The sequence below is a fragment of the Giraffa tippelskirchi genome, chromosome 7 (assembly GCF_054371585.1).
Source record: "Giraffa tippelskirchi isolate mGirTip1 chromosome 7, T2T-mGirTip1v1.2.pri, whole genome shotgun sequence".
In the NCBI taxonomy this organism is placed as follows: domain Eukaryota; kingdom Metazoa; phylum Chordata; class Mammalia; order Artiodactyla; family Giraffidae; genus Giraffa; species Giraffa tippelskirchi.
Genome location: NC_137281.1, coordinates 122,415,007 through 122,442,784, shown reverse-complemented (window position 1 = coordinate 122,442,784; position 27,778 = coordinate 122,415,007). Strand labels below are relative to the sequence as shown.

At 35.0% G+C, this 27,778-nt stretch overlaps 1 protein-coding gene and 1 long non-coding RNA gene across 3 annotated transcripts; one reads left to right on the top strand and one right to left on the bottom strand.

Moving 5' to 3' along the window:
- Positions 1–672: 672 nt before the first annotated feature.
- Positions 673–27,725, bottom strand: COPS2 (COP9 signalosome subunit 2). Of its 2 annotated transcripts, none has more exons than XM_081508426.1 (13): positions 27,660–27,725; positions 14,989–15,102; positions 14,266–14,343; positions 13,037–13,162; positions 11,006–11,116; positions 10,809–10,886; positions 8,631–8,805; positions 6,723–6,901; positions 6,559–6,611; positions 4,095–4,192; positions 2,848–2,930; positions 2,311–2,369; positions 673–1,430 (listed from the first exon to the last, which is right to left on the bottom strand). In XM_081508426.1, exons 1-13 carry the CDS (start codon positions 27,711–27,713, stop codon positions 1,286–1,288), a joined length of 1,353 nt encoding a protein of 450 aa, XP_081364552.1. In that variant the 5' UTR covers positions 27,714–27,725; the 3' UTR covers positions 673–1,285. The 2 variants fall into 2 exon arrangements, with proteins under 2 accessions (XP_081364552.1, XP_081364553.1); XM_081508427.1 differs by having other exon boundaries at positions 11,006–11,095.
- LOC145513114 (uncharacterized) lies at positions 23,407–27,721 on the top strand. The gene is made up of 2 exons (XR_014059132.1): positions 23,407–24,189; positions 24,749–27,721. It is a non-coding gene; the product is annotated as an uncharacterized LOC145513114 (long non-coding RNA).
- Positions 27,726–27,778: the final 53 nt, after the last annotated feature.

Sequence of the window (27,778 nt, the reverse complement as noted above, 5' to 3'; positions counted from 1 at the left end):
AATGCAAGAGTCACGGGTTCAATCCCTGGGTCTCCAGGAAGAGCCTCTGGAGGAAAAAATGGCAACCCACTTCAGTACTCTTGCCTGGACAGAGGAGCCTGGCAAGCTGCAGTCCATGGGGTCGCAAAAGAGCTGGACATGATTGAGCACAGCACAGCACACAGAACAAAAGTCGGATAATACTTTTTTTAACAATTACGTAATCATAAAGTTAACGGTGTGTGTGACTTAAATTAGCTCTGAATGCAATTCTGAAAAGAGTAAAACCCAAGAGGTTTTGAGCAATGGTAGATTGCTGGAATTAGGAAATAATTTTCCAGCATGATCACTATGCAGGGTAACATTCATTTAGCTGTCTATATTCTGGCATATTTGTTTAAAGTGAACATTCTGAGAGTTAGAATTTCTTTAAAAAGGAGTATCATTCTTTAAAAACAAAATTATTCCTTTAAAGTATCACTGTCAAAGTTAAGTACTACGCAAGTGTTTTGTTAGAAACTAATTCTCCTTATCAATAAAGACTACTTTTAAAAACTTGAAAGCAAATAACCAGCTTATTTACTTCCAGGCTTTTTAAAATCATTAACTGAAGAAAAATAATTTGACATTTCTAAGGTACTAAAAAACAAAACAAAAACCCCACATGTAATAAAAACACATCAAGAACCAAACTACAATTTCTGAGCTGCACTGTTTATTTTGCTGCTTGAAACCTAAGTGACAGTATGCCACTATAATTATGGGGTTTCATCTAAACCTTTACTACACTGCAGGTACAGAAATATACGGACACATTTTTGGAGAATTGACATTTTGCAAAATGCAGCAAACATTTTAATTTATACATGAGAAAAGGAAGTGTTCAAAAGGGTATGCATTTCAAGTTATTGCAGGTTATTTGTGAGAGAATTTCTGCAGGTAAAACATGTTTAAATTTAACCAACAGTAGCGTGTCAGTGTATTTAAAATCATGACAAAAATCTTCTCTCTGGTCATGTTGCCCACGACAAATTACTATGATGTTGTATGTTTTAGGGCAAGATGTCAATACAGCATAAATCCCATGGCATTTTGGTTTTCTTCTGGAGATTAAAGCTGTTTTTTTTTTTCTTGGGATAAATGCAGCAGCAAAACACAAACCAGTTGATCAAAAAAAGCACTTCTGCCATAACTCCAATAATTTTCAGGACACATCAACCGACAGTAGTTTTGCCATTCCCAGTTCTTTTAAGGGTTACATCTCTGCACTGTTGCCTTAAGTATGTCTGTAAAAGCTTGTTCTCTGTTAAGCCAGTTTACTGACTACAGCCTGGTTGAGAGAATTTAGTTGGTTGGTCCATTTATCTAGTGCAGTATATCGGGCACCACCCCTCTTCTGATGATCCAGTTCAAGGAGTTGGTTGACTTGATCAATTCGGCCATGTATAGTGCTGGAAATAAATAAAAGATGACATGTCTACAAACTGTTTTCACTAAAGATATCTTTTGGACTTTATAAAATAGTCACAATATCAATAAATGCAAAAACAAAACAAAACAAAAAAACCCCCTGCAGTCTACATTAAATGGTTACATTCAGCATTAATTTAACATTCATTAGCTTATTCAAACTTTAGACAGAAACCAGACTTCAGCTACCTTTCATCAATTTCACTGAAAGAACCAACAGACATATAGTTACCCAATTAGTCAAGAGCAAATGTAATATGAGAAGCTTTAAAAATAACATTTCTTGCCCTTAAGAAAGATACTATTTCCAAAGTAACAGATACCATACCTTATACTTTAAAAATGAAATACTATTCATTAAATAATTATCTAGCTGTATATATGGGTCAGGGGCTTCCCAGGTAGCTCAGTGGTAAAGAACCCCCCTGCCAATACAGGAGACATAAGAGACACAGGTTCAATCCCTGGGTAGGGACGATCCCCTGGAGAAGAAAACTTTCGGCAGCCCACTCCAGTATTCTTGCCTGGAGAATCCCATGGACAGAGGAGCCTGGCGGGCTACAGTCCATAGAGTTGCAAAGAGTCGGACACAACTGAAGCAATTGAGCAGGCAGGCATATAGGGTCATACCCTGAATGAGAAATCTTTTGAAAAGTCATTTAGAACTTCTTCAAAGATCATGTGCTTAATATGATCATTCATTTATAAAAAGCCATCACATACACGTATCTCTTTCAATAGAAAACTACAGCTGTAGGGTGCTTTTATGAAAAATCAAGAATTCAACTGCTACCTTTGCCATCATTATTCAAACTTTATGTCCTAAACATTTTGTGGAAAAAAAAATAGTCAAGTACTTACTTATCCAATATGCACTGCACCAGCAAGCTCTCCACATCAGCTACATCTATGTTTAACTCCTAAGACAAAAGACTCATTATAATTCTACTAATTAACTTTTTAGAGGACTTTATGATTCTATATAAATATTATTTTAAATTTGTTTCTACCACTTAAAGAAGAGAAAAGTTAAAACAAATTTCATTATCTGTTCAGAATACTGAGAACCCAGGTCTGATAAAATTTAGCTCTGTTAACTTTAAAAGTATATTCCTACTCTAATTATTGTGGTTGGGGTTAACAATATACATCAATTATATACTTCAGCCACTACTTTCTCTCTTACAATTTTACTGAGGCTGAAGGAATCTTTAAAATGAAATGTAATGATTCCTTATTTCTCATTTCTTTTAACTCAATTTACACCAGGAAAACAGAAAAACTCACATTAAAAGGAAAAACCTGAAGTTATGCTGTATTTTAAAAAATACTGTTACCAAGAATAACCCTTTTAAATATATACTGCATTTATAAATACAAATTATAATGAATAAGTACCTTAGAAATAAAAGGAATATGTATTCTTGTGTAAGGCTTAATTAATTTTATAAGCACTTGTGTTCTGATGTTTCGCAAAAGCTCTGAAAGACAAAAGTTAAAATAATACATTTACTAGTTTGTATATCTTTATGAATCACTATGCACATCTAAATCATATTAATTAACTGTATCATTTATCTTCTTAAAACATATCTCTCTGTCTAGTGAAGGAATAAGGAATTTATATCTAAAAACATTTGAGTTCAACAGATGTACAGTAGGATTAGAGGCTCTCTTTCACGTAAGTTTTTCTTGTTTCCATCTCTGATTATGCTCATGTTGTAATACTATTTGAAATATCCTCTTGCGTTCCTAATAACACTTCATTGTTCATCATTTCCTCTATAATTGCCTCTTTCAAGAAGCTCTAATTTATACCAACTAGACAAGTTCCTTACTTTATGCTCTCTCATAAACTAGAATACTACATTTTATAAGGTGATTCTATAATTTTTCCCAGTTCTTCATGTACAGTGTCCTTTAAAAAAATAGGAGCTCAGGCACAAAGCTTCTGTATTTATAAAGTATTCTCAGTTCAAATAAGAACTTTGTCTGTTGAGTGAAAGAGAAAGGAAGGTGAGGAACAAAAGAACATTACTTCCAAAGTATTCTCTGGATTTTCTTAATGCATCTGGCATTTAAGCATTTGAATGAATTGTTTCAATTATTAAAAACCCTCAAATAGCTCCATAACCGGTAGGAACACTGGAGGTATAAGTGGCTCTAGAACAAAGAGACAATTTTTATCTTTGTTAATCAGAACTTATTAAAAAAATCTCATACATTTGTTGTTAGCCTACCTTTTCAAAATAAGTACATCTTAGCATTATAGCAGGCTGTTTTCAAAGCTTCTATTGTCAAAAATAAATCCTAAAAATTTACTTTGAACCTAAACATCAGTAATAAACATGCAATAATAAACAATGCAATAATATCTAAATCAGAAGGTAGAAGTGACAGCCTCCTTTTAAATGAAATGGACATCATGTAGAACTTGATTACATTAATAACATGAAATTAGCTAGTGACGTCTTTAAAACAGCTTTATAATTTTAAGGAATATCTTATTCTATGACAGCACTTAGAAACAAGTCTATATTTTGCAATAAACAGAAGAAAAGTGGCTTAATTCCATGTAGCTCCGTTAAGTACTGTTTGACAGTAGCAAAGAAAGTAACAGAATTCAGTCAGCAGAAAGCATATACCTTCAATGTGTTCCCTTATGAAAGGATCATCCATGATGTTGCTGTGATTTGTTTTTAGAATCTTTTCAAATTCAGTGATGTCATTATTCTGATAGGCACTAACAAAAAGAGAAAAGCATACATTTTGTCAAACATGAAGAAGTCATATATTAAATCAGATAATCCAAAGAGCCTGTTTCTCAATTTTTATATGAAAAATCTAAATTACAGTTTCTGTCATGGAAATTAGAATTAAACACATACAGATCCCTCCGAAAATAAAATGAATTTTCTTTTAATGTGTCTGGTTTTATAAAAGAAAGACAAATAATCTGGGGTTACATGTTATATACATCTAATTAAAACCTCAAAGTCTTAGTATTGCTAAGAACTGACAAATATTTAGTAACTGCTTGATGCTTTAAGTTAAATTGTGCATTTAATCTCCAAGAAATCAGGTTTCATGTATACTACTGAATGGAGGAGTTTGAATATAAGACAGTAAATCCTCTCTGAAGTTTACCCATAAATGAAGCTTCCTTAATTTTTATCTTCTAGAAAGGTACCAGCAACTGCCAAAACTTCTTAAAGGGAATATTTGATTCTCAATTCTCTTTAGCCTTTAAATTCCAGTGAACTGTACAGCAGAAATATTGGTGGCAGAAAACTAGTGGCAAATGGGATACAGGCACAAAGTAGCGAGTGATGGACACTGCTGCAGAAGGTCAAAGGCTGATTTATGTTCATGATTGTCTGAGGTATCTACTATCTACTCTCTGAGGCACTACGGGGACTGCTAAAGGTGCTGAGAAGGAAGAAGCCAACCTTCTGGAAATGGCACCAGTGTCTGCTTTATATGTAACACATATCATCAGCCACTCTGCACGCCCTCTGCTGTGCTTCCATCTGTTGGGTCGCAATGTAAACTTCATGTTAGGGGCAGGTGATTCAAGTGCTTCAACAGGAATTATTTTCCTCTAGTCTGCTGGCAACTGACTAGGAAGATAAAATTAGGAAGCATTACTTTTCTTACCTACCCCAAATATATTATTGTAATATACTACAGGAGGATATATTCAAATAGTGAAAACACTTGCACATACAGATATTTTAACAAAGACACATTCTTCCACGGTTTAAGTGGCTTAAAAAAGAACCTTATACAAAATGTGGGACACCACGGGCTACTTCTTTTAAAATTTATCATTAAAATAAGTTTTAGAGTTCCAATACAAAGGCTTCTCTGGAGTAAACTGTGAGATAAGGTCTGACAAATCAGTACTTTAATCCATTTAATGAATTTAATTTGAACAAAATACTAATGTCCAGGGAAACATTTTCCTGCAATATTTCTTTAAGAGTTTTCAAGTTAAACTGTTGCTTAGAAATTTAACCTAAGTTTTTTGGAAGTATTATGAAATTAATCTCTAACCAAATAATCTCTTAATGTGGCCAAATGTAAATAGAATAAACTGTTTGATATAAAGACAAAGAAATTGTCTTTTGAGCTTAAACAATATAATGAAATAGGCTATAAGTATATAAAATGCATATTTAGGTGACTTGTAATTTATAACCCAACAGTACTTTCTTAAATTAAAAAAAAAAACAAAAACCAAAACACTATTAAGAGAATGTCTGGTCATCTAAATTACCTATATATATCTGAAAACAAACAAAAACACTCAACCCTGCCTCACACCCCTAACTATAGTCTTCCTGTCTTAGTAAACTCAGCTGTATAGTCTAGAACAATGGACTTGAAACCCAGTAAGTCTCTCTCCTAGTTTTCTACAAAGGAAGTACAATAAATCATACGCTACATTTACTCCTGGTCCAAAGAAACGTTTTTCTTGCTCACTGATTTCTTTTACAAAAACGTCTTCTTTTCTAGGCTTTTGCCTGGTTTTACTTTTTCTTTTTTTTAAATATTAATTGATGATGGCAGGTTTTTTAGTTATTAGCCATCATTAGTCATATCTTTCTCCACAGAAGGCAACAATAAATCCTTAGGTTTCCTCCCAGTATGACCCTTCTGTTGCTCCTTACATTAGAAAATTAGCTGAGGCAAATTTATTTAAAGTAATCTTTTTTATATTGTCAATTAAGCAAATATACAAGTTAACAAACTGTCTCACTGAAAATTCTTGACTTATGTAGACCAATTCATAATTTCATTTTGGATTAAGGCAGGTAGAAACTGTAACACTCTGAAATTGTTTTAAAACCTCTATAGCTTTCTACTGAGAAACAGTATGTGTATATACACACAAAGATAATGAGAAAAAAAAGCAGTAAATACTTACAAAATCTTGTGACTAATAGAAACAGTATAACCAATCACTTCAAAAATTTTACAAACTTTTGTATACTTCAAGTCAAAATAATACGCTGAGTATTAACTGAATTCTGAAAAATTCTCTCCGCTCTCTTCTTTATTCACTGCTTTAAGGTAATTTATATTAACTGAAATATTAAATCTTACCTTACTAGATTCGTCATTGCTAGAATTTCTGGATCATTTTTGTAAGGTTTGGCCTGGTTAGGAAAAAAAGAAAGGAGTAACTATGTATATGTACAAAGAAAGAATAACATTTATTTTCACAAGAGACAGCTGACAGAAATGAACAATTAAGAGCACAAACATACCTCCTGTGAGTCAAATGGATTTATTCCTGATTTCATTAGCATATTTGCTAAGACTAAATATTTTAAGCAAGTGGTTCGTCTTGGACTTCCCGATTCATCATAATTCTTAAAGGCTTCAAAAAAATCAGTGTGTGCCTTTTCAAATTCACCTTCTCTTAAGTGCATTTTACCACCACATTCTGTAAAGAATAAAACAGGAGAAAAGAGGACATTTTCAGTTTTGTAACAATAAGATTGACCACTTCATAAAAGTCAAATGAAAACTATTTCAGTAGCTTCTAGTCTTTTAATTCTATAACCCGAAGAGTACTAGCTCCTGAAGTGGACAAAGGGCACATACTGAATTCTAAAAACCAAGCTCTTCATTAAACACCAGCCAAACAAGCATTTGCAAATCTTTATTCTCAGTTGAAATATAAAGTAATTTTATCAAAATTACAGTGAGGTGGACTTCCCTGGTGCTACAAGTGGGTAGGAATCTGCCTGCCAATGCAGGGGACATGGGTATGATCCCTGGTCTGGGAAGATTCCACATGCCGCAGAGAAACTAAGCCCATGCTACCACAAGTACTGAGCCCAAGCTCTAGAGCCTGCAAGCTCCAACTACAGAGCCCACGTGCTGCAACTACTTAAGCCCATGTGCCTAGAGCCTGTGGTCTGCAACAAGAGAAGCCCATGCACCACAATGAAGAGTAGCCTCCCATTTGCTGTAACTAGGGGAAGCACATGCACAGCAACAAAGACCCAGAGAAACCAAAAATCATAAATAAAGATAAATAAGAATAATAAGAAATTCTTGAAACAAAACTACTATGAAGTACCAAACTCATACTGGTCAGAATGGCCATCATTAAAAAGTCTACAAATAACAAATACTGTAGAAGGTGTGGAGAAAAGAGAACCCTCCTATGCTATTTTAGTTGTAAAAATAGTGTAAATTATTTTAATGCAAGTTATTATAACAAATTTAAGTTTGGTACAGTCACTATGGAGATTAGTATGGAGGCTCCTCGGAAAACTGAAAATAGAATTACTATATATGATCCAGCAATACCATTCCTGGGCATGTATCTGGGCAAAGCTATAATTCAAAAAGATACATGACCCCTATGTTTACAGCAGCACTATTCACAATAGCCAAGACATGGAAACAACCTAGATGTACACTGACAGATGAATGGATAAAGAAGATGTGATACACATATACAATGGAATATTAGCCATAAAAAAAGAACAAAATAATGCCACTTGCTGCAACATGGATGCAACTTGAGTTTATCATACTAAGTAAAGTAAGCCAGAAAGAGAAAGACAAATACCGTATATCACTTATATAAAATAAAGCCACAAATGAACCTATCTACAAAACAGACTCACTGACACAGAGTACAGACATGTGGTTGCCAAGGAGGAGTAGGGAGGAGGGAGTCTGGGATTAATAGATGCATACTATTACATACAGAATAGATAAAAAACAAGGTCCTATTGTATAGCACAGGGAACTATATACAATATCCTGTGATAAACCATAATGGAAAAGACTATAAAAAATATGTATATATATGTATAACTGAGTCACTTTGCTACACAGCAGAAATTAACACATTGTAAATCAACAATATTTCAGTAAAAAAAATCACTAAAACAGAAGGTAATTTTATATACATTATAATTCAAGAATAGAACTTCTGATGGTGAATTTTCTATTAATAATTTACTGATATAAATTTCAAAAAGACAAAAATTCATCCTAATTCCTTACTAAGACTAGATCATTTCATTTGACTTTACTACTCTGTCATTTATTTTCACTAAAACAGAAACAACTTTCAGAGTTAATCAGTCATAATCCAAGGACATCCTGGTATCTTCCCATAACACTGCCCAACTTTTGCAAACCAAACTTGCCTCTGATAACTCCCATGATCAATGGATGAGGGATGGCAGACTTGATGTGAAGTGACTGTTCATAGAGCGCTTTAAGTTTTTTGTTATTTTTCTGTGCCGTGTACATTTGAATTTCCAAAGCATATATTTCTAATAACTGTGTGCCTTTTTTCAGGTCATCTTCTCCATCATCAGTCTAGGAAAACAAATGAAAATCTAGTGAAGACAGAATTCAGAGTCAACAGAGTGATTTTTGAGTTAGCCTGAAAACCTTACATTTATGATACTAATTCTGTGGGAAAATGAATTACAAATTTCAATTGGCACCTAGATTACTAAGACTATGACCTTCAATGGCCAAAAAGGAACCCATATGGCCTTTGTACTTTACAGTTATTTGATAAGGTTTTTTTTTAATGTACAAAAGTTCCAATGTTTTGTTTTATCCAGGAGATTATTTATAGTCTTCCCCAAATCTTCACAACCACTTTAGATCCACTGATTCAATCAAAAGCACTCTGTGCCTTCAATCAAGTGTCTTCCTAGTGCCAGGTGCTGGTCTACCTTGGGGAAATACAAAGTTAAATAAGCCAATGTCCTGGTCTCAAAAAGTTCACAATATAGAAGACCAATATGCCAATATATAAGTTATAATATAAATGATAATAATTCTAGCTGAAGCATCAACGAGGTGCCAAGGATAGAAGAGAAGATTAATTCTCTTGGGGGATGTCAAAGGAATAACAAAGGTGGTAACATTTGAGTTTGTCTTTGAAAGATGATCAACAGCCCACAAACACAAGCTGTGAAAAACAGAATATGGGTGACAGTCAGATAATCATAAATATCAAGCACTGACATACACAAAGCCAAAATTTATTATTTATTGGGTCTTCTAACTTAGAACTTTCCTTTAGTTATCCACTAACAAACACAACCAGACTAATAAATATGATATATAAGACAATTTGTATGTTCAGATTATTATGCATCTCTATGCTTTAATGCAATTTACAATCCAGATAGCATTTCCCTTATGTTACAAAATAAACCAAGCAAAAACTTCTCCAGAGAGTTTTTTCATATTCCTTATGTATATACTGAAAGACTTTCTTTAACTTAGAAATGCCTTCTCTACGATTTTCATTTCATGTGGAACTGAATACACAGCTGTTTATGCATTAGACTAAGCGTTCCTTAAGAATGTGTAGATAAAAAACAATCCATAAATGACTGATTTGCCTTATAAACCAAAACTATTATGAAACATAAAACATTTTCATGTTTATAAAAACCAAAAAAGGTAACATTATTAAAATGAAAATATGTGAAGATGATTTAGAACACTTTTCTGATCGTTTTCTTCATTCACAGAAATAAGATATATAATTAATAGTACATAGTATGAAAAACGATAATGTTCAAAAGATTCTGTATTGGATTTGGATCTGTGTATGTGCATTTTTAAAGCTAGTTGATAAAGATTACATGTTTTTATACTTTTAAATCATTAAAATCAACCTGCAACATGGTCTTGAAAAAAAAAAAGGTACATGGCATTGAAAGAGCATAAAAATATTTAAAACAGCATTTCTATTTAACATTTGAACTAATATCAAATAACTTATTGATCAAGACACAAAACAAAATACAAAATTATTGCTCACACTTAAAAGTTACAGAGGTGTACTATGGCTACACAAGTTTATAAATTAAATGAAAAACTCAGTACCTCCATCTCCCTAGTCACAGTTCAGGTGCTTGATGACATGTAGCTGATGTAAACATATTGGAAAGCACAGATACAGAATGCTTCTAACATCACATGAAGTTCTACAGGACAGTGTTGTTACAGAGGATTCATACACAAAAACTAGAGTATGAAATATCTTTAAAATGTATGTCTACAACATCCCTTCTGATTTTCATAGGGTGTATAACTAAATATGAAACGCTTATTACTCTTAATACTAATGACTGGTCTATTTATTGATACCTATGCCTAATTCTTCAAAAATAAGGACTGAAATTATGATTAACAGAGGAAGTAATGTAATAGTCAGAAAAAATTAGCTTTCTGGTAACTTATTTTCCAAATTTTATTTTTGCGATGATGCCTGAAAATATCCCTAAGCAATGTTTCCAATGTAATTTTTTCTTATGAAGAAATAGTAAGAAAAAAAAATAAAGAAAAGCTACCTGGCAGGACTGATGTAACTGGCGTAAAATTTTTTGAAGTTTTCCATATTCCTCTCGTTCTAAATATAATTTCCCCAGCTGCAAAAAAATAAACTTATTAAAATTAAAAGATTTCAACAGGAGAAGGTACATCTTTAGAGTTTATCAAGGATGCCCGCCCACTCTTCAAAAGAAAAAAAAAAGTAATTATTAGTTACCTTTGTGTTTGTCTTAAACCACAGTCTGTCATTCTTAGCATCTTTCAAAGCTTCCAGTGTTGTTTCATAGAATTCCTGCAGTAAATCCATCTGACATAAAAAATCAGAATTCTATAATTGTAAACAGCAAATTTGTACCTGTTAATAAAGTTAATTTGAGCAAACCAAAAGTGCATCTTTGAACTTTAATATACATAAGATACACTAGCTGTATCTTACCGAATGTCTGTTGACAGTCCACAAAATTAACAAAACCTTAGCAAAAGTACAGACCAAATTTATAGAAAGTGCCAACATGTGTTTTTATGTATTTAAAATAAAACCCAGAAAATGTCTGATGCTCTAATAGTATAGGTTTGTCCTTTCACATCTAATAATTCATTTTACATTAGCAAAGGAAATGGCAAGCACAAGAATTGTGTGCGTGCTCAGTTGCTCAGTAGTGTCCAACTCTTTGAGACCCCACTGTTTATTATGAATGGTAGGTATCTTATGCACTCAACTCTTATTTGGGAACTACTATGTGGCAAACACTAAGTAAGCTGCTAAAGAAAGAAAGAATAAGAATAATTTTTTTTTCCTGAAAAATTCTTCTATAAATGTGACTAATCAATTAACTGGACTACAAATTTTTAAGTTACTGATAAACTGCTGGAGTTGAGGGGAGGGAAAAGTTAAGCACAATTTTAGCTTTGTCTAACACCATCAGTTCACAGTCTGAATATGACTTTTTTTAATGGAAATCGCCATTTGTTTTGCATTATGATAAGCTCCTCTGTCCCCTCCTCCCACTTTTGGCTCTACCTTTGTGTGAGTACTTGATTCTCTAGATATTGAACAGGATCAGGGGGTAAGAGGGCCATGGCAACAGGCAAGCTTGATACTTTTAGAAAAGGCTGCCTATTATTCATGACTGTCAATTGCACAGTGAGTAAGTGCTGCCCAACTAATATCTGTACTTACTTTCAAAAGACAAAAAGTTTACATATAACAGCATGAAGCAACACACAATCTTCTTGCTGAAAATTACTTAGTTCTGCACCCCACCATCTGACATAATATTTAAAAATAACATACAAAAAATATTATGATGTGACATGTTTGTAAAACTCAGGAAACATTTTTCTACTTAAGAAAAGCCCCAATATATTGGGAAGCCCTGAATTAGTGCCATGAAGTGTTAATGTTCTAAACATAATTTTATCTTCCTCTATTTTCATTACATGTATTTTAGATATAAAAACAATAAACTTCAAGAAATAAAAATGACATTTAGTAGAAAAGACAATGAAAGACTGGTTCTGAGGTGAACATTTTTTGAGTATGAAAAGTATCAAATGTTCTGAGAAATGCTAAGTGATACAGAAAATACTTCTTGTGCTCAAATATCATGGCATAGTAAAGCTGAAACTTAGGACTATGTTGCTTAGAAGAATATGAACAAATAATCCAAATGAAATTATTTTAGCAATAAACTAAAATCATCATTGCTTTTCTTAATAATCAAAAACTAAAATAATGAAAGCAGTCATTCCTTATGCCCACTGTAGTATCATCATTAGCTCTTTCTTTCATCATCTACCTATCCTTTGTAGAAGCATTTATTGATTACCTAATCAGCAATGCCAACTACTAATCGCAATGAATACAGATTCTCCTCCCAAGGATCTCTATTTAATCAAATCTACACAAAGAACCTATGACTCATTGTTATTAATAGTTCAAGAAGGCTAGCTGAAGTGCTGATGATGTTTGTTAGAAACTGCATGGGAGTCTAATATAAGCCTGCAAAACCTGTGTGCAGATTGTTAGTATCTGAAGATATTATTTGAAGAGATAAAGCTTGGGTTATTCCCTTTTAATACTATGTACTTTCCTGTAACCAAGAAACTAGCAAACATTATTTTAAAAGCACTAAAATTAAAACTAGCATAACAGCTTAAATAGAACTTCTAGGCCTTAAAAACAAAAAACAAAGCTCTTTAGTATAAACATAATGATAAATACCAAGAGGGAAAAACAGACTCTAACCTGCTTAGAAGTAGAGATATAATCAAGAATAGAATTAATGGATTTTTCAGAATAATTTCTTGTGACAGCACTCCGAATATAGGTCAATAGTTGTTTATATCTGTTCATCATTTCTGGAAAGTTTGTCTGTGAGGGAAGAAAAATGCATTACTAGGTACATATTTACTTACTAAGATATGTACATATGATTAAGATTATAGAAATACCTATTATTACCTAATTAAAAAACAACAGTTTTTCAATAATAGAGGAACTACATATGACAGAAAAACTATAAACATTTTAGCTTAAATTTGAAATTACTAGATTACTCAGTAAATGAATTAAATTTATGATGTTAGCCTTTGAAAAAGTACAATTTATAGATTTTCCAAATCTCAGATATTGTTCCTCACTGCACAATAAACGTTATTTATTTAAATCATAAAAACTACTAAAATATTCATAGACCAAAAAAATAAGTAAGACCAACTTTTCAAATATTCTTCCCTGAAAATTTACTCCTTCATCAGGAAGCTCTCTAACATAGTTATGCATTTCTTCTCTCCCTATTATTGGTAAGCTCTTATAGTAAAATGTGAAAGGAAAAAATTCCTTCAAGCCTAGGTACTCATCCCACTCTAAAGAAAAGTCCTCCCCACTTCTAAAAGGAGGGAAAATCCTCACATCTAAGGCTCTACTAAATAGTGGATGTAGCTACTGCTGCTATTCTTTGCAGGACTATTTGCATAACTGTAGTTATTCCAGGAAACATGAAACCCTGAGGAAATGAAGGACTATTAGTAAAATTTCCAGCATTAAATATTTTGGCAGAGGGTCTATCATTCCTCAGAGCATATAAGTTAATTTATAGAAAACCTTGTATCCTATGCAGAATTTTTAAAAGATTTTGTTGATGTGGACCATTTTAAAGTCTTTATTGAATTTGTTACAATGTTGCTTCTTTTTCTGGGGGGGGTTGCTGCAAGGCATGGGGGATCTCAGTTCGCCCATGGAACTCGCAGCCCCTGCATTGGAAGCAGAACTCTTAACCACTGGACCACCAGGGAGGACCCCCATGTAGAATTTTTAAAACTTAGTATTACTATAGTCACAAATGAAAATTAGACTAAATATGGAAACACATCAACAGAATTATTTTAGGAAAGCAGATATGACATTTTGTTGCCATGAGGTTTTTAAGTACAGAATTTCATTATCAGTTTAATTCCTCTCAAAACAAATCTTACCAACTTGAAATTAATCTTAATCATTTGTTTCAGTGCTTTAAATCCCCATTCTCCTTTTTCACCTTCAAGTTCCAAAACCTAAAAAAAGAATTTAGTATAATTTAATATTGTTATTTTCTAGTAACACCCAATATTTAAGTTGTAAGTTAATTTTACATCATATGCATGGAAAACAGTGCCCCAAGAACTCTATTTTTCAAAGCCATTTTTAAAAGGTTTAAGAAAAGAAACCAGTCTTAAATGTTTATGAAAGGACAAGTGAGCTTAGTTTGAAGTTTCTTCATCAAAAGATTAAGAACTACTTCTTGATTATTATACAGTCCCAGAAGTACTTGTTACTTAACTGCTTAAGAATAACCCAAAAGTTTATCAGCAGGAAAGAAATCACATTATTTAATAATGAAACCATGCCTGTGTGCTTTGGCACCAAAAGACAAAGGAACACGATCGCAGGGATAACTATTGACCAGCACATTCATTGATTCTCTTTCTGCCAGAACTGTACAAGCTTTTATGGACAATGGTCCTGTTCTATAGATAACTTGATTGGAAAAAAAAAAAGGATAGCCCTTTTGAAATATTTGCTTATGTTGCATAATACAAACTTCTTTTACAGGATTATCACTAAGTATCCAAACATACTTCTGAGATAAAATCATTTGCAATTTACTTGATTTAAGACATTATTTAGAAAACACAGAATCAACAAGAAAAAATATGAACCTTTTGAAAACTGCTTAATGCTGCTTTTGGGTCATCTTCTTTTAATGCTTTGGAATTATAGTACTGATTTTCCAAATCCACATTTGGCTCAGAGTTACTATCTTCAGAGTATTCCTGTGTGTTAGAAAGAGGTATTAAAATGAAAGAAACAAAAAAGAAAAGAAACCCACACATTGCTAAAATGTGAATACTATTAAGAGAAAAACTACGTATTTATTAAAAAAAAAAACCCACCACAATTTAAATACATAGATGAAATCCCACTGACATTTAACCATTATTGAAATAACAAGGGGAAAAGCCAAAATCAAGTGGTTAGGAGAATACAGTAGTCCCTCTTATCCATGTTTTCATTTTTTGTGGTTTCAGTTGAGTATCAACTGAGATCTGGAAACTGGGAAATTCCAGAAATAAACAATCAATAAGTTTTAAACTTCGAGTCATTCTGAGTAGCACAAACAAATTTCGATGAGATCTTCTGCCTGCCCCCAATACCACTTCGAATGCGAATCATCCCTTTGTCCAGTATATCCCACCTGTGAGTCACTGAACAGCAGGCTCAACTATCAGATCCACTATTGTGGTATCACAGTGCTTGTGTTCAAGTCACCCTTATTGTACTTAATAATGGCCCCAAAGTTCAAAAACAGTGATGCTAGAAATTCAGATATGCCAAAGAAAGGCCCTAACGTGCTTCTTTCAATTGAAAAAGTAAAAGTTCTCAGTAAGAAAAAAATGTATGCTGAGGTTGATAAGATCGATGGTAAGAACAAATCTTCTACCTGTGAAATTGTGAAGGAAAAAGAAATTTGTGCTAGTTCTGCTGTTGCAGAAGTTATGGCTAAGATGTGTGACAAGTACTTAGGGAAGGTGGAAAAGGCATTAAATTTGTGGCTGAAGGACATAAACAGAAAACATGTTCTGACTGAAGGCAGTGTTAGAAAACACTGAGCCTATACAAAGACTTAGATCATGGCATCCGGTCCCATCACTTCATGGCAAATAGATAGGCAAACAGTGGAAAACAGTGACAGACTTTACTTTCTTGGGCTCCAAAATCACTGCAGATGGTGACTGTAGCCATGAAAGTAAAAGACACTTGCTCCTGGGAAGAAAAGTTATGACCAACCTAGACAACATATTAAAAAGCAGAGACATTACTTTGCCAACAAAGGTCCGTCTAGTCAAGGGTATGGTTTTTCCAGTGGTCATGTATGGATGTGAGAGTTGGACTATAAAGAAAGCTGAGCGCTGAAGACTTGATGCTTTTGAACTGTGGTGTTGGAGAAAACTCTTGAGAGTCCCTTGGACAGCAAGGAGATCCAACCAGTCCATCCTAAAGGAAATCAGTCCTGAATTCATTGGAAGGCTAATGCTGAAGCTGAAACTCCAATACTTTGGCCACCTGATATGAAGAGCTGACTCATTTGAAAAGACCCTGATGCTGGGAAAGATTGAAGGAGGGAGGAGAAGGGGACGACAGAGGATGAGATGGTTGGATGGCATCACTGACTCAATGGACATGAGTTTGAGTAAACTTCGTAGTTGGCGATGGACAGGGAGGCCTGGCATGCTACAGTCCATGGGGTCGCAATGAGTTGGACACAACTGAGAGACTGAACTGAACTGACACAAAGACTTCAGCAAAGGGTTCCCTGGAATAAGTAGCACCAAGCCATTTTCTGCAAGTAAGGGATGGTTACACAGATTTAGAAATAGGTTTGTATTGAAAGATACAGAATCAACACAAAAGCAAATTGTAAATACTATTAGTAGTATTACTTATTATTGAATGTTGCTATTTTATCTTTAGTTTCATAATCTAGTTTTCACTATTCCCTAAGTCATTTTATTATTCTAACATGGCCTAACTACCTAGGATGGTGAGCTATATAAAGCAGAGTAGTCTATTGCTAAGTAAAGCTCTATGTTAATAAAAATACTTGGTTTATGTGTATTTCACTTTACTCAATAGCTGTTTAGTTACATTACTATACTTTAGCCTTTCTTGTAACATCAAATAAGTAAAACAAAATTAATTTATATAGTTTTATGTGACTTTTCATTACATAAATTCAGTTCCTAGTTATGAAACAATAAAGCAGGAAGAAAAACTGAAGGAACACTATTTTGTGGAGAAGTAGAAATAAGAGTTTAAAGTAGTTTTAGGATAGTCAACTTAATGATGAGGATTATAAAATATACATAAATTAGTGTAATAAAACTATTATTTTAGGAAGAGAGAAGATTTCCTTCAGCTGTAAGTCATTATAAAGGTCAAGTTTATGTGAAATTCAGAATTGTGCCTGAAAGCAAACACAAAAAAGATAAGAACAGTATTATAGTTATTTCTAAATCCAAATACAGTTAAATTTTGGGGGGAACAATTTATGAAAAATTCTGTATTGTCTCACAAAGGCACATGAAAGAAAAAAGGTATATGAGTGTAGTGTTAGAAAGCTCAAAAATATGTAAACACAAGATGAATTTTTCCTATGACCAGCAGATGGAGGGAGATGTTTGATGTTAGCATAGAATCAGTTTTATTTGACCACCATGGCTTTATAATGTGCGCCCTCTGGAGCATAATTATCTCCTCATGTAAGGACACTTTCTGGGAAGCCCTGGCACTTGGTCTCACAAATTTAAGAACAGTAATTCAGTTCTGCTCCACACATGAAATCCTTTGGAACACTTCTCTTACAGATAAGGTCAAATTCTGAGTAGTGAGTAAAGTTCATAATCATTCATTCACTTCTTCACTCTGCAATTCATGTTTGGCTATAACAAAACTGATTAAAAAAGCAATTAATAAATAATGAACAAGCCAAGTGGATACATCAAATCATGTTGTGATAGTGATGGCTTCTGAGCCAGGCTTTGAAAGCTAAATGAGACTTTGCATGCCAGACAAAAAAGAGAAAGGGGAAAAGAGGAAGAGCAGACACGAAACTGTAACATGAGGTACTGAACAGCTAAAAACAGTCATACTGCTGGAACATAAAAAGTCCTTATTGATTCTACCTTGAACATAAACTCAAGTCCATCCACTTTCCCCCCTTTCCCTTGCCACTGCCCCAGCCTACCAGGTCACTTTCTTCTCTCCACAGACTATAATAACCTTTCCATTCTCCTTTTTAACTTTCAAATTCCAATCTTCTTAAGTAAGTGGCCAGAATAACATTCATAAAATGCAAATTATCACATTCCTCTTCTCAAAAGTGGTTTCCCATTGCTCTTAAATCAAGTTCAAAAATCATCAAAATTTGACTCAATTATGCACACAACCATGTCCCCTATGAAGCTCTCCCTTATTCATTTTGCTGCAGCCACCCTGGCCTCACCTTACAAGTGGCCAAACTCATCCTCATCTTTACATGCCATTTCTTTTTCTTTCTACCTCTCTTCATCTTTTTAACCACTGCATATCATTACAGCTTAAGCGTCATCTACCTCCTCAGGGAAAATGTGGAGTAAAGAATTGTAGCTAAAAAACCTACTCACATACTCTACACCTTTGGAAATCAGTTCTTCTCTAGTAAATGTTCAATAATATACGGGAACAGCTAGAACCAGAAAATCACTTTTCTGCAACCTAAATCTTCAGAATGCACCCCTGAATTTAGAAGTAAAATATCTTTTACATCTATCACCAAGTCTAAGAATCTGGACTCTTACTCAAAGCCTATTTATTTTTAGTTTCTTAGCCAACAGATTAGGGGAAAAAATAAAAATGGCCCAGGATGTAAGAGGTAAGTAGAAAGCTGAGAGGTACACATGAGTAGGACATGGGAGTTGCCAGAAGGTTAACTTCAGTTACTGAACTGATTATAACACAGTTGAAGAAAGGAATCTTGACATTTCCTACCATGTCTGAAGGCCTCCTGTAGTTCAAGACAGACTACCTGCAACTTCTGGCACCTGACTGGATATCGATTAATGCTATTTCTAAACTCTATATGAACTCCCCTGAATCACTATGATTGCTGCTAAGCTGCTAAGTCACTTCAGTCGTGTCCGACTCTGTGCGACCCCATAGACGGCAGCCCACCAGGCTCCGCCGTCCCTGGGATTCTCCAGGCAAGAATACTGGAGTGGGTTGCCATTTCCTTCTCCAGTGCATGAAAGGGAAAAGTGAAAGTGAAGTCGCTCAGTCGTGTCCGACTCTTAGCGACCCCATGGACTGTAGCCTACCAGGCTCCTCCGTCCATGGGATTTTCCAGGCAAGAGTACTGGAGTGGGGTGTCACTGCCTTCTCCGCGATAAGACTTAATCCTGCCTTCAACATTTTGTGAATATGTTCTTTTGGTTTTTCACATTATATGGATTAAGAAGTGAAATGTATACTATTTTTTGCAAAACTGCAATTCAATTCTTAAGTGTTGCTGCTGGAATGGAATAAATACATGAGAATTGGCACAACTGATACGTTACTGATTTGCTTCTTATAATTAGGTTATGATCTGCAACACCATGTTGCAGCCTCCGTGACACTACTAACCTGTCATTTGCAGCTCAGTGAATCACACACCATCAATACGAACTGAACTACAACAAACTATTCAGCTACCACACTGGCATGATTTTTAAACGGAAGATATTTTGAGAAGTCTTTAGAATAATTCTGTTGTATAGAATCTATTATATATTATTTATGTCTATCGTTTACATTCAATGATAATGATCTTTAGTATAAACCAGTAATTAAATGTGCTCAACAAATGAAAATGAAGTATTTCTCCTTAAGCTATTCATGGTCTGAGACAGATATGCAAATGAAACACCAATATAACACAACAGAAGCAGTAACAGAGATACATACTAGGTTCAGTGGTGTACCAGGAGTAATTAACTACTCTTGAATGAGTTAGAAGGAAAAGTTACCTCAACCAGGTCTAAAAGTAGGAATGCATTTTCCCAGTGATGAAAAAAGGCACTGGAAACAAAACAAACCATGCAAAAGCATGGAAGCTTCAACAGCATTGCATATTTAGAAGAACCACCAGTAAGTAGCCTGACTGGGCTGAAGCACAGGATGCATGTAGAGCTGATGAGAGATAAGCTGGTATCAGACAGGGGAATAGAACTATACAGGTCTAGCAGAGTTTATATCAAATGGACACCCACTAAAAGATTTTATAGAGAAATAATCAGATCTGTGTTTTAGGAAGAGCACTCTGGTAGTAAAGAAGTAGCCCACTGGATACTCTTACAACTGTTTAGCCAATAGATGATGATGAAGGACTGACTGCAAGTAGTAGAACCAGGAGAAAAGGGAGAGGACAGAATAAATATATGTGATCTTAAGGATGTAAAATAAAAGGACACATCACATGGGCACAAGAAAGGGGAAAAAGTTATCCCTAATGACTACAGCTGATTTGGTTACACACAGTGACATTAGTCAAAATAGGGAATATAGGAAAAATATTAAATATTGCTAAACTGAATTCCCTTATGTCACATGAAGAGGCAATAACTATAATTTATAAAAGTATAAGTGAAATGCTTTTAAGAGAGAAACTGAAATTTTAATCTATACATTAAGAATGTTTTAAACAAAAACCAAAGAATTTAAGCAATGTATCAAAAAGCAAGCACTTGAACAGTGTTAAAAGGGATTTAAAAAAATCCACTAAAGTTCACATTAGCTCCAACCTATATAACTCATGTCCTGACATGTATCCAAAGCAATCTCTTACCCATCTACACCAACCAAATCTATTCTTCCTTCTCCCAAACATATCATGCTCTTTAAAATCTCTGCTTTGGCATAAACTTGTCTCTCTGCTAGGAATTCTAAACCACTGCCCCTCCCAACAAGCTTCCCGCTTTTCTCCTGTTATGATGTACAGCCCTAACACTCCTGGAAATGCTATATTCCTCAAGGCTCACCTTGTGATTCTTTCTCTAAGTCTTCTTAGCAAAATAAATTTTCTCCATAGTCATGCTTCTACATGACATGCATGTCTCTAAAGAACAGTTCTGTATGTATGCTGTTCCCACCTCCCGCTTCCTTTCCCCTCCCCTGCCCCACCATGAGCTTCTCAAAAGCAGGAACTTACTTTTACTGATCTTGGTATCCCTAGAATATGGTGTATCACAAAATGCTCAAGAAGTGTTTGCTTAATTGAAATGAAAAGTTAGTGAATGTTCCAAAATAACACAACACACACAGGGGCAATTTTGACTCTATGTTGGAATGTAGCCACTGCTGAAAAGGGTCAATTTCATAGTTCATGTACTTATTCTTTTCTCTCTTGTCAACAGAGGTCTTAGGAAATGTGCTCGAGGAAAAAGAAGACTCACCATTAACAATGCTTCGCAAGCCTTGATCATGTTTAGACAATAGATGCTGCACATCTAGTGACAAAGGTAAAGTCTCAATATCCTTAAGGACTAAATTTAATTCAAGTCCTAGGTAGCCATTTGTGGTTTAGCCATTCATAAAATTAACCAAACTTAAAAAAAAATTTCGCTCAAGGTAATGGATCCTAATCTATGCTGTAAATTAGAACATTCTTTTATTTGTCCTAAACTTTCAGTTTTCAAATTAAATTTTCCAACAAGACATCATTAAAGTCATTAGGCTTGGGCTCTAGTTTTGACCTGCCCACTAATTTGTCATGTAAATTTACGTAAGTCACTCACACTAGATGTTTTAGTTCCTCTCCTGTCAGTTATGAGGGTTCAACCCAACAGGAAGTCTCTAATTCTTGCTGAGGGTCATGTGTTCCTTTCGGGGGTATAATACACAAGTACAAATTTACTCTGTTGGATAGGCACACTTTACAGATTTACATTAGGGGTGAAGAATCTTATCTTATTCTTAGCACAAAAGAGCTATCTCCCATTACCTATGGGAGATCTTATAATGGTATCCTTATTATTAGTTACCCTTGTTTGAACCTCTAATTTCATTATATAGGGTACATCTATGAGGTAATGCGACAGGCCTTTTTGAAAATGTACCCAAACTTACATTTCAAACCAATCTTCTTTAAAGCAGTAACTTTTAAGAGGTGGTAAATTATTCTAATTATACTGGCATGGATTATTAAGTAACGCTTCTGAAATTCTTAAGGAAACTAACTTTATTAGATGTTTCCAACTTAAAACAGCATCATCCAATTTGGGGGCTCAACTTATTTATCAAACTTGACTTGGAATTTTTGACACCTACAAAATAGAGAAAACCTGGCTATTGCTGAAATTAAAAAAAAAAAAGCCGCATAACATTTAAAGTAGCAAAAGAAAACAGGTCAAATTCTCATCAACAGAGAACTGAGTAAATAAACTTATGGTACAGCCACACAATCAATGCAGCTATAAAAAGAAATAAGTAATCTTTTGACATATGTCTATGGAATAATCTTTAAAATAAAAAACAAAGTGTAGGACAATATATTTAATATGTTAATTCTGGTTTAAAAAAGGGAAGGGGGGATAAAAATCTGTATTGGTTACCTATGGGAAGGAATGGGAACTGGGCAATTGAGGAACAAAAATGGAAAGGAAATTTTATTTTAACATTTCGTGTTTTTGAACCATGTACATGTACTACCTATTTTAAAATGCTAGATGCCTCAGGTTCTGAAGAATTCTAAAAAAATTTTGAGCAATGACAAAAATCACTGTCTGGCCCCTCAAGATCAAAGTAAGATTTCTGTTCATCATTTGTACCCTAAACACCACCCAGCAATAAAATACAGACTCACTGTGAAAAGTTTGCAAGAAATAAACATTTTAATTTTCCTGACACTTTTCATATTTTCCAGACCTTTTTATTCTTTATTTTTCCCACCCAGCAAAACAAATAAATTTTACTGCCACCCAATAATATTGTAATATGGATTACATATCTATAGTGGACATGTGTTCTCTGTGTGCACAGCCATGGTGACTGATCCCTCCTCTCTTAGATGAGGCTTTCCAAAAACAGTGCTCCTCTCCTACAAAGGGCAAGCAAATCTATCCTCCCTCTACAGTGAGTCACTGGTTCACAGAAGGCCCAGAGCTAAGGTGAATCCATAAAAGTTCTTCCTAGGGTTTCACTGCTAGAGTTAGCAAGGAAGACTCTTTTGCCTTTGGGGTTATAATACTAGGAAGATAACACATTATATTACAAGATCTTGTGATATACTATGAAGGCAATTAAGCCAATACAGTGAGGAAGGCAGCCCAGGAAGAGAGACAAAGGCAGAAAAAGACCCAGCATCGTTATCTGAGTCATGAACCCTGTTACATTTACACTTCTTGGTGATGTGAGCCAGTAAATGTTTTTTACAGTTCAAGTTGATTTGACATGTATTCCTGTCCTCTCCTTCCCTACACTCAAGAGTCCTGACTGATTTACCAAGTTTTTCTTTTCATATCGCTGAATATCCTTTAGAAGCGTGATTTGAAATGCTGACATACTTTTCATCACATGGATATATTTTACCTATTACTACCTCAGGCGTATTAATAGTATTCTTCTACTACTGATAACTTGGGGGGCATTTCCAATTATTTACAATTAAACATGCCCTTTTGGGGGTGGGGTGGGGCAGCGCTGCATGGCTTGCAGAATCTTAATTCCCCAGAAAGTGAAAGTTGATTAGTCTTTGCGACCCCATGCAGTTCATGGAATTCTCCAGGGCAGAATACTGGAGTGGGTAGCCTATCCCTTCTCTAGGGAATCTTACCAACTCAGGAATCAAACCGGGGTCTCCTGCAATACAGGCAGATTCTTTACCAACTGAGCTATGAGGGAAGCCCATGGATCAAACCTAGGCCCATGGCAGTGAAAGTGCTCAGTTCTAAATATTGGACTGTCAGAGAATTTCCTGTCATGTTCCTTTCAAAAGCCTCAACTGTATAATCAAATTTTGTTTCTGTAAAGCCTACATTCAGAATTCCAAACGTGTGTACAGCAGAAAGAACACCGGCCCAGACCACAAGAATTATATTGTTTGAAAATCTATTCTTAAAGATCCCCAACATTTTGTCAAGCTGTAAATGACGGTGACAACAGTCTCAAAATAAAATAACCTATAATCTGCAAACTCCTTATATGCACAATGGATGACACGAATGTCTTAATATTAAACACACAAAACCCTGAAGCTATTTTTTTGCTCTGTGCTGTATTAAGTATTAGTCTCTCAGTTGTGTCCGACTCTTCGTGACTTCATGGACTTCAGCCCACCAGGCTCCTCTGTCCATGGGATTTTTCAGGCAAGAATATTGGAGTGGGTTGCTATTTCCTTCTCCAAGACCCAGAGATCAAACCCAGGTCTCCTGCATTGCAGGCAGATTCTTTACTGTCTGAGCCACCAGGGAAGCCCTATTAATCTTCTACTTTTTCAAAGTATTCATGTCAATTAAAAAATCTTTTCAGAAAACAGAAATGTTATATTTTAATTTGCTAAACCATGTTCTAAGGTTCATTATAATATGACATCATTTGTCTGAACTTGTTACAACTGTGACAAATAGAGATTCTGTAAGATACCTTGTAGCTAAGGCTCTTCTCCACCCCTCCCCCAAAGAAGTAAATTTCTAGGGCATTAAAACAGCTATCTGTTAAGGCAAGAATAACAATAGTAATAGACATTTATTCACTAATCACACTATAACCTGGCTGCCTATGCAGGAGATGTAAAAGACATGGGTTCACTCCCTGGGCAGGGAAGATTCCTTGAAGGAGGGCATGGTAACCCACTCCAGTATCCTTGCCTGAAGAATCCCATGGACAGAGGAGACTGGTGGGCTGCAGTCCATAGGGTTGCAAAAAGTCAGACACCTCTGAAGTGACTTAGCACTGGCAACAATAGTAATAAACATTCATTCAATAATCACAACTATAAATCTAACCAGGATGATTATGGAGAAGGAAATGGCAACCCACACAGTATTCTTGTCTAGAATATTCCATGGAGAGAGGGGCCTGGAGGGCTTCAGTCCGTGGGGTCACTAAGAGTTGGACACCACTGAGTTAACACACACACACACACACACACACACACACACACACACGATCATTATAATGAGGCTTGTTGTTTGGTAATATACTTAAACAAATGGAATTAGTCTATCTTTTCACCATTTTATTTTCCCTTATAATAACATTTTTCAAACATACAATGCCCTACCTATAATAGGAACTACTAAAGAATACTTTTTGGTATGAAGTCGCTCTGTCTTAAATCCTTGTATTAATCAACTTCAAGCTGGAATGGCTGGTTTGTGGAATTATAACACAGTTTAACTTATCAATGGCCTTATTAACTTAATGAATGACACAACAGTTAGTATTTATTATTAGCTGCTATTATTAACTCTATTGTATGTAAATCTGTAAAATTAACATTGAATTAACACATTTACCAGTACCATCTTCTTTCCATTCACTGCTACATAAATTACTATGCTTAGACAATACCTGCTTCTGCCTCAGAAATTAAAAAGATCTTAGCAGTAAGAGATCAAGCATATTGAATTAATTTCATGCTTATTTTGTCTTTTTTTAAACCAATTTAATTCTCTTTTCTATTAGCTCAAGAAGTGATTGCGGGTATTAAAATTTATCAATAGACAATTGATAAACTATATACTGAATGTATCTGTAGTTAGGCTACTCATGGCTCTAAGTTTTTCATTAAAATGAGGTGATGATGAACTATCCAACAAACAATACATTTTTTAATAAAAAGAAGTTTCCCTAAAACTGTAAGTTGATTCAGACCCTTTAAATCCAAAGAAACAAACAAAAAAGGCTCAGGCAAATATCAGAAAACAAAAACAACTTCTCTTTTGGCAACAGATAAGCATGAAGTGGCAACCAGCGTTGCTTGATCTTTTTGAATGTATGTTTAAAAATTAATAAATATATGTTTATAGTGGCTTAAGGAAATTAAGGAAGTAAAAAATAAATTAATATGATATCTATGTAAGAGAGATATGAGGTAGGACTATTTAACAGAATGCTGGGGGGATCATTAATTATATGGTGGTGTAAAATCTCACCTTTTTGGGTTAAGAAATTAAAAAAGGCTTAAAATTACACATTCAATTTTATATTGTACATGCGGTGTAAGTCCTCAAAGGCTGGAAAAACACAGCCAAGTTAAATCATTTATATTTAATTAAAATCCTTGCAAAAATGAACTCTGTACTTCAAGTGGCAGTAAGGTTCTCATTGCCATTCCTACATCACAGTCTCACTCATAGTGCTAGAAAGTTATGTATTCAAAAAACTATTGCTTGGAAAAGAGAGAAGCGCAAACAAGTGAAAACACAAACTGAAACTACGTAAAACAGTTAAAAGAAACACTTCCATAGTTAAAAAAAACCTGTAATATACGTAAACATGTAATAAATAAAAATGCACGAAATATTACAAGTAACATTCTTAAAGGATTTAAGTCACTGCCTAAAACTGGCTTGGTCTACACAAACTAAAATGTAAGGCAGAAATCTTACTACTAGCAAAACTACCTTTAAGAATTAGCAACACTATTGCCTTTCAGGTAATAACAAACATTTCCCTCTCCCTTTTGCAAATGCTTTCTTTTAAAAGCGAAAGATTAATTAGAAACGACTATACAAAGAAGATTTACACTAATTCAAAATGATACATTAATTATCTTGAGACTCGGGCACTTAAAATATAAGATGAGCCCATCTTCCCTGAGCATCTACTTCATAACTTTACGATAATGCAGCATCACCATAACACACAAGAATCAGGCACAAAAACTCCCTCAAACAAAAAGCAAAGCCAAGCTGACGCTAATTCGTGGTCCAGATAATCGTACTTAGTTCCCACACACATAATGTTTTTGAATATCAACTCGAAATGTCGGTTAATTTTTAAAGATTTATAAGTCCGTTCATAAATTAAAACTTTGAATCTTTAAAAATCACCATTCGGTTACATAAATTCGTTTTGTTCTACACTGTTGATATTTTAAACTCTGAATACTGGGAAATTTCGAAGTAAAGAAAAAAGCCATTGAGTCAATTCTCTTTTACCACCCCACCTCCCAAACCCCAAACAAACAAAAAGTAAAACCTCCTCCCCAGTTTTTCTCTTTAAACAAGTAGTTAAACTACTTTTCAAAAGCTAGCCTGGCTCTCAATTCTCCCTCTTCCTTACACCAAAACGGAGCCTGGACAAGACTAATTAAGCTCTGTTTCTAGATTCACAAGTGGCGTCAGGTCTGGGAGCAGGAAGACCCCCTAGTTTTTGGACCCCTCTCCCAGCATTTCGCACCCTTTCAATTCAAGTATGAAAAAGAAGGGACAGGAAGACTGGGCCCAAAAGGGCAGAGCCGGGGCCTAGACCACTGAACGGTCCCCCAAACGGCTCGCGCGATAGGGAGGAGGCAATGAGAACCTGACGCCGGAGGCCAGAGGTGTCCTTGCAAACCAAGGAAGAGCTCGGATTTGGAGCTCAACGCTCGGGACCCCCTTCACTGCCTCCTTTACCCTCCCTTCCTCCATGCTGGAGAAGCAGGGCGCGGGCCCGGTGAGGGAAGGGGGAGGAGGTAAACTCGTCCTGTCACTGCATCGGGAGAGGCTGGAAGGAGCACATGTTCTATGGAGAGAGGCCGCGGCCGCCCCTGCCCCGGCTCCTAAAGCCAGAAACCACCTCCAGCCCCACAGTTCTGTTCCCTGCGCCTCACCAGGTCGTAGTCCTCCTCATCATCGCACATGAAATCATCCTCCATGTCAGACATCTTGGCTGGGACGGGGGGAGGGGGGAGGGGGGAGGAGAAATTGGAGACGACCTCCTCCCACAATC

Coding starts and splice junctions, on each gene's coding strand:
- COPS2 (XM_081508426.1), bottom strand. CDS start 27,713: ATGTCTGACATGGAGGATGATTTCATGTGCGATGATGAGGAGGACTAC. Junction 13,163..14,265: donor TTAAGATTAATTTCAAGTTG/GTAAGATTTGTT, acceptor CTTCCCTCACAG/ACAAACTTTCCAGAAATGAT. Junction 11,117..13,036: donor ATATCTCTACTTCTAAGCAG/GTTAGAGTCTGT, acceptor TTACAATTATAG/AATTCTGATTTTTTATGTCA.